At 46.1% G+C, this 7,654-nt stretch overlaps 2 protein-coding genes across 3 annotated transcripts in view; both read right to left on the bottom strand.

Moving 5' to 3' along the window:
• Window positions 1-2,045, bottom strand: part of LOC135808850 (uncharacterized) — a 29,087-nt gene extending 27,042 nt beyond the window's left edge. Inside the window, exons 1-2 of the mRNA XM_065322083.1 lie at window positions 1,465-2,045; window positions 1-399 (exon numbers count right to left, since the gene is read on the bottom strand). Coding sequence (XP_065178155.1) covers window positions 1-399; window positions 1,465-1,664 — 599 coding nt within the window. The 5' untranslated portion in view covers window positions 1,665-2,045. The remainder of the gene's footprint in view (window positions 400-1,464) is intronic.
• A 1,135-nt stretch (window positions 2,046-3,180) lies between these two features.
• LOC135808849 (uncharacterized) overlaps window positions 3,181-7,654 on the bottom strand; it is a 29,579-nt gene continuing 25,105 nt past the window's right edge. For both annotated transcript variants that reach the window (XM_065322081.1, XM_065322082.1), the window contains 3 exons: window positions 4,774-4,825; window positions 3,966-4,048; window positions 3,181-3,585 (listed from right to left, as the gene is read on the bottom strand). In XM_065322081.1, coding sequence (XP_065178153.1) covers window positions 3,563-3,585; window positions 3,966-4,048; window positions 4,774-4,825 — 158 coding nt within the window. In that variant the 3' untranslated portion in view covers window positions 3,181-3,562. The remainder of the gene's footprint in view (window positions 3,586-3,965; window positions 4,049-4,773; window positions 4,826-7,654) is intronic.

Raw genomic sequence — 7,654 nt, 5'->3', positions numbered from 1 at the left:
CTTCTTGACGGAACAATGCCCACGTAGGAGCCTTCCAAGCCGACGAGCACTCGGCGTGTGCTCTCCGACAGTGTACTGGGTATAGTGTAGCTGAAGTCATTACCATGTGTGTTGAGATACCTGACGGGGTCGTCACAATCCACAACACTTCCAAACTTGTGTCTGCAGCAGAACGGCCACCAGCTGCGATCGCCAATGTCCTTGTCATACGTCGACCGGAAGCCGGACAGGAAGCCTTGCCCGGGGCACCTGAATACCAGCGGGTCCACCCCCGGTGCGGAGTTGATTGGCCCGTACTCCGTGCAGACCAGGGCGCCGGCATCTAGGGCCAATGTCTCTGCCGGTGAACATAGTACTTTCCATCGTCGATCAGATGGGTCCCTCAGTGAGCTTGTCGATCTATTGCACACGGAGAGAGGGCAGGGGATGTCGAGAGGAAAGGATGATTCAAGACAGTCATGGGATTTATTCGAGCAAACCAGGGGATTGGTACCGTAGTAGATAAAGACACATAAAATCGCATCCATGCTTCCACAGTGCAGATTTCTAGCTAAGGAGATCTGCAGGAGGGTGTATGTGTATGTGTGTGGGGAGGGCGGGGGGAGATGACTATCGTATTGCCTGCTGACGAGACCTGGCAAGGTCGAAACAACTAGCTGTCCGGAGATTAATTATATTATTCATGTACTGTGGTTATGTTGCATGCCGCGCAGTTCAGCACAGCACTATATCCCACTCAGGAGCCTGGTTTCAGGTTCCCAGGAGCGGCTCCCCATCCAAATAGGATAGCAGTGCGCCACCTTCCCACTCTCATTTGGCTAGAATCAAGCAGTGTTTTTTAAAAACTTTTTATAGAAGGGTTGAAACACTCGGATGTTATAAAGAAATGTGGCTTTCTAACTCACACCCATTCATGTATCGGTCAGGTCGATCCACCACTAAGCTATATCATATGCACCACACAACCTCCAGAGCTTGAATCGTCCAAAATCTTCAAGATCACCACACAGACGCATCTTCGATTAAACATGTCGCCGGTTTGAGCTTCGGAGGTATCGTAATGGATCTATACCTGTACTGGCTGTAGTGTCGGTGAGTATCTACTATGAACTGTAGTGGAGCTGGAACACATCCACAAAAGGCAATGGGAGACATTTTAGTGTCCTCTGCTGAATGGGCGAATATTGTACGGGTACGTACAAGCATTGTACGTGTAGTTTGTCGAGCTCTGTGACCAGGTGACGAGACTCTCCGAAGGACCTAGTGCAGTGTACCTTCGTTAGCCTGATTAGGCGTTCAGCGAGCTAAACCGCTAACATGCTAAGAAGTCTTTGGTCAGTTTGAGGAGCAACGAACTACTAGTAAGCTGGCTATAACGGCTTTACGCATCTTGACAGAGACAAAACAGTGGCAACAAACACAATGCAATGCCCACAACGAAGCAGGGTCCTCCTCATCACTTACTGAAAGACGCTGGCAATACCGCTCATTCCGTAACCGTAGAATGGCGTCTGCTTGCCGCACTGGAAGTCGAACGGCTGTCCGGCATCGTTGATGAAATCGGTGAAGACCTGGCCAGCAGTACTGCTCATGAAGAGCATGAGAATCCCCGTCAAAACGACAAGGCTAGTAGCCACATTTGGCCTCCTAGAACTGACCGCCATGGTTCAGCTGGATCGCGTGGTATTGCTTCAGAAGGCGGGCTTCTTGCGTCGCAGATCTCCAGCGGTGTAGAACCCGCTTCACAGGGCTCAGTGTGCCACAGTGGACTCCCAATTACATGTAGTCTCAATTCCACCGCTGCTCCCTTCAAGCAACTAAAACAATGCTTGTAGTGAAGGCACAGTTCTTTGCCGCTCTACGCGCGAGAGCGCCAGTCTGAGGGGAGGTCGATTATTAATACCTGCGTGGTGCGCCGGTACGGTGTGACCTTCCGCACGTCGTCGTCGTTGTTGGTTATATCGCTCAGAGATTGAGCTTGTCGTCAAAACAGAGGAGGACTGTTTTCATTCGACCCGCCGCGAAGCGAAGTCACAGGGAAAAATTGTTTACTGGTAAAGGATCCACCATGAAGTCGGAGCCGGACCGGTGATTTCATGACATCAAGATTCCAGACTGACAGACATACATGCGCGCCCGGTATGGTAGACTACAGTCACATTGTGCATGTGCTATGATCTTTGAATGCAAAGCAAATAAAGCAAAGTCGGGGTTATACGACCGCCTGGTCGAAAGCAAACGGTGGACTACTTGTAGCATGAGTGATGATGCTAAGTCCTTTGTGACCATGGTGACTGAGGCCTGTAGCTGTCACTACAGACATGTACATGATCAGCCTCAGCCCCATGCCATGGAGTCGTGAAGACTTTCACCTAGACTGGAAGAGTAAAAATAATAGGCAATACGTAAGCGGCTAGGGCTGGGGTAGGGAGGAGTCTACCATGTATAGCCAACTGTGTGCATATGTGAAGTGCAAGAATTTACTCTTGTCACCTCTCTTCCCATTGAAATCTCACTGGCTGTTTCTAAGCCCGAATACACTGTGACTGTAGCAATCTCCTGGTCCAATAGTCAGTAATCTCCTGGTCCAATAGTCAGTAATCTCCTGGTCCAATAGTCACTGTGCTTGTCGTGAGAAACTTGACAACACTGCCGTGCAGGTGGATCTACAGTGCATATGCCTAATGAAACATGGAAGGGACATCCGATTCAAGCAGCAGCGCAACGTGCAGTTTTCCGAATAAACGTGTGGGCTGTAGTGCCCGGCACAGTGTGCAATTCCAGGAATCAATGGCCAAACATGTGGCGGCATTGCTCAGTACAGCCATGTACAAGTCATGAAGTACATCGATACTTGCCCGAATGGTGCACTCTGGGAGGACTTGCATAAAGTTTGGAGACGCCATGCTTACTTTGAGCACGTAGAGTAGTGCTCAATGAAAACCGGTCGCGTGAATCGAGTTTGTGCCCTACACCATTCCGCAGCCCAGTGCTAACAAGATACCGACGTGTGCTTGCCTCATGCGATTGCATTATAATTATATTTATAATGAGCAGCAATGGTCTGAGCTACGAATGCCCCTTCCCCCAACACACACACACACACACACACACGTACACACACACGTACACACGCACGTACACACACACGTACACACACAGAATTACAGTGGCAGCACATGAGTGACACAGCGTAGAACTACAAGACCAGTTAGAGCCGCAGTGTCCGGGAAGAAAAGTGAAATACAACGACAAGATAACAAGGCTAACAATACAATAGAGGAACACAAGTGATCAGACAGAGAAAGAAGGGAAGAAGGGGGAGTGGGACAGAGTGTTGTCACACAATCGGGTGGGCTTCGCCATCTCAGCAGCGGTGAGTAGTATCATAAATAATAGCACGCAGTATAATTATCATCTGCGTAGGAACGAATGGGAATGGGAAACTTGAGGAGAAACAAATACAGTCAGGAGAGATATATGTACATCAAGAGCGACCGCCACATGAAGTCGGTTCAAATTAGTGCAAAACATTCTCAAGGCAACTCGACGATAGGGCTCGTTACCAGTTGAACAAGAACAGATCTGTAAGGAACAAACAGCAGAAACAAACAAACATTACAGAGAGAGTGAGATCATTAGAGAGGTTCCGCAAAACGCTGTCAGCATCTTTTGCTACTTTCTGAAGCCATGAAACGCAGTGCAAACGTTTTGCCGTTCCAACGTAAAACTGGCCTGGCAAGAAAGAAGGAAGGTTCTGTTCGCGCACTCACTTGCAAAAATCGTTATCTCCGGCATGATACTTTGGCAAATACATGTATCTGCAGAACTAGTTTCCTGGGAGATGGGGAGGGGGGGGGGGGGAGAGAGAGAGAGATAGTGTGTGTGTTGTGTGTGTGTGTGTATGTGTGTGTGTGTGAGAGAGAGAGACATGCATGTACTAGTCAAATCATGGCAGCACTTACAGAGATGCTGAGAGCCAGCAAGATCATCTTCGAAGACGGTAACGGTGTCACTAAATCCAATGAATTTCGTTCGCGTCTCCGTCCTGCAGAAAGTGAAGAAAAAAGTCGCCAGCGTGGTAGAGAAGATTAGAATACATATACAAGCTGGTAACCAAGAACTACATGTACTTGTACATGACATGTATACGCAGCTGAGTGTGCTACTAAAGTGGGTGCTTATCAAAGCAGAATTCATCATTTACATGTACATGTACATTGACTTGTACTTGAAGTATGTCACTTCGATGTCACGGTACACCAACAACCTTTGACCCCGTGGGTTGTACAAGCGCAGTGCCAGCTAGGCAAGCAGCAGCAGACAACACATTTCCAGGGCTCTTCATAAGTGCTGCTGAGATGATAAATCCTGCTTTTCCAATGTCATAATTATGTGGAGTTGCGCAATACTGCTCATATACTCTTGATGCAACAAGGCACATGAACATAGAATTATTCTAGTAGGAAGCCCTTGGCAAAGTGCCAGGCCTACGTTATGCAACAAGTGACAATATTATATGTAGTTGTAGACCAGAAAACGACCTGCAAGAAAGATTCCTCCGTGCATATCAAACACTTCAGTAACCACATCAGAAATGAATCAAATAGCTGCCCACACCCAGCAAGGTTAACTGAATGGAGCAAGCATGAAAGTAGCCAAAATATCCAAGTGTTGCAATGCCGTGGGACGTGGTGGGAGGCACGTCGACAAGTAATTGCAATTGTTATAGGAAGACGTCCCATTGGAACAAGCTATTGCATATGTACTTACTCTTCCACCTCCATTTCACCTTCAATATTCCGCCGGCGTCTAATCGGAGGAGCTACATATAGGGACAACATTGAAAAACCAACACAAATTCAGCATCCACTACGCAAGGCAAACTTGCTAAGATATGCAAAATTGGCACCTGTGGGACATATTTGAGCTGGCATAATGTGATGGAAATATCGCAATTGTAGTTGAAGAGTAACGCACGCAGGCATTACCTCGACGACCAAATGTGGCGTGCAGAAATAAAGTTTCGATTTTTATATTTCAGGCAGTATTCAACTTTGATACGATATTATGTACACCACTGACAAGGCGTGAAGCCTGTACCGTATTTTTCCTTGAACAGCCGTCGCGGCCTGTATTCATAACTAGCAATACGGGCAAGGTCGCGGGCCGTGGATTGTACTCACTGTACTCACTGAATTAGAAGCCAGGGACTTTTATATTATCAATGACTATTTGGGGGAGGCTTGTATTCAAGAGGGGTTTCTATTCGAGAAGGGCTACTATCATTTCAATCCATACCAGTATTCCAATCAAATCTTTAAAATTGTCATAATCAAAGCAACTCGGCCTCGAGTTAGTTTGCACAAACTACGTTGTGTATCTTACACTCAAAAGTTCCAGGAACTGAGACCGACCAGTATTTATTTACATGGCACGAACGATTACAGAGGATATGCAAGATAGAAAAGGAGACGAAAGAAATTACATGACCGTGTTGAAGCAAGAGAGAAGAAGAACTAAAAAAGAAATACAAGTAAAACGGATTGTCAAAGAACATGCGCCGAAAATGTCGCCAGATCGATACTCAATCGCGACTGAGTACAGTTCGTACAGTCCGGGTAGCCAAATAGTACCTCATGACGTCAACTAAAACTAAACACAAAAAACACCGTGTGTGCACTCAAGAAATTTAAACTACGAGGGAGGAAGCTGTACGAAGAGTGGCTGCAAGTGCCAGGGCGAGGAATAGACTTGACCGCACACGACAACACCAGGGTACCGTCCAAGCTCAACATGGTGAACTGGACCATTCGTGCCTGGGAACAGGTTTCAAGTGAAACAACTGTCCGCAGTTTCGAGGCATGTGGCATAACGACAGCGGACACCAACCGTATCCAATGCACGAAGCCTGGCAACATGGCGAAAGACGCTCGGGATATGATTGATGCAGGCATCAGTGGTGAAGAAGATGCAGTCCAAGACGCCAAACGTGATACTGGTGTTGAAAGGATTTGATTTTCGCATTCTTTCCCTAGCGACGTCTCTTTTATTCCTTATCGCCGCGTCGTTTTCGTCACTTGTAGTTTGAAATCTGACCTATCACATTGCAGTCACTACATTCTGATATCTAGAATTAATTTTTGGTTTCACTTACTGAAGTTAGGGGGCGTTCGTTTTTGATCTACAGGTTTGGGTAGAAACTACTTTTTTCGGTAGTGTTCGTTTTTTGAAAAAAAAATTCTACTCAAAAGGGTAGATTCTACTTTCCTCTACCAGTTCTACCAGGAAAAGTTGGTAGAAGCCGGTAGAAGTTCGTAGAGCTACGGGATTTCCAGCAAGATCAAGGATTTGTACACAACTCCATATAAAAAAGAAACATTTCACGTACACATCGTGTAAACTACTAAATCCGGTAGAAAAGCGTTCGTGCACTTACCTTTACCATCTACCTCTATCGGTAGAGTGACTCTACTCTACTCTACCAGGTAGCTAAATACGAACGCAGCCTTACAGTAGCTATGGTGCTCTTTAGTACAGTTTTTAGACTTCAATTATTGCAATATTCCTACTACCGTGACATACGTGTGGTAATGGCTGGTTCCATTTTCGCTGTTTCTGAACTGTGATATCATTAATTTTAGAAATGAGTTCCACCAAACCACTTTGGATGAGTGGCTTCAGTTACTAATTTCGAAGCAATGCCGGCGTGTGAAGGGTAGCGAAATACAACGTAGCTGCAGGTTAAGTAACACGACTTTGTAACTGAAGATCATCTCGTACAGGTGAAAAATGGGTACACACCACGAACTCGAAAGCACTGTTGTATACATAAACGTCATTTACGTAATCAAGTGGTGTGCTTCACTGTCCGAAGAGTGCTCAATACCCATGTAGGGCAGAGCCTTGTACACAAGAGAGATTGGAAGCTTTGTCACAACTCTGAGTTTCACGTACAGTCGTCCCTCTCTAATCCGGCACTTGTTTATCCAGCACCCTTGCAAACCAGCACACTTTCTGGCAAACGGATTTTTTCAGTTATTTTTCTACCCTTTAATCCGGCACATGAATTCCGCCTCCAGCAGCGATTTTCTACAACAAATCACTCAAACTGTACACAATTCGATTTTCTAATCCAGCAGTTGTACATCGCAGACTGTCAGGGCCCATTGTAACATACACAACACATGCAACATACACTTGGGAATATCCTATGCCAGTACATAGGATATTCCTAAGTGTATGTTAATACAGTTATACACATGCATTCCACAAAGTACTTGGTTTGACACAGAAAATCCCTACGTTTTGACGTACGACACAAACATGTATGATAACATGTGGGCCGGGTTGGAGGGCAGGATTTGATAATCCAGCACCCTTGTTTATCATGCAGAAAATGTCGTTGCAAAAGGTGCCGGATTAGAGAGGGACGACTGTATTACTACGATCGTCAGTTGCCTGATGATCGTAGTAATATGTGAAACTCAGAGTTGTGACAAAGCTGCCAATCTCTCTTGTGTAAATGTCATTTAAAAATGACAATCATGTAGTTGATTGCAAAAAAAACACCCGTTGAAATCGGGGTAGGTGGCGTATTCGATGTGAAATGCGATCGAAAAGAGTGCCGGGCTGTGTGGCCTCACCAGCTAAA

The sequence above is a fragment of the Sycon ciliatum genome, chromosome 2, assembly GCF_964019385.1.
Source record: "Sycon ciliatum chromosome 2, ocSycCili1.1, whole genome shotgun sequence".
Taxonomy (NCBI): domain Eukaryota; kingdom Metazoa; phylum Porifera; class Calcarea; order Leucosolenida; family Sycettidae; genus Sycon; species Sycon ciliatum.
The sequence above is the reverse complement of the archived record's forward strand: the minus strand, read 5'-3'. Positions and strand labels throughout refer to the sequence as shown.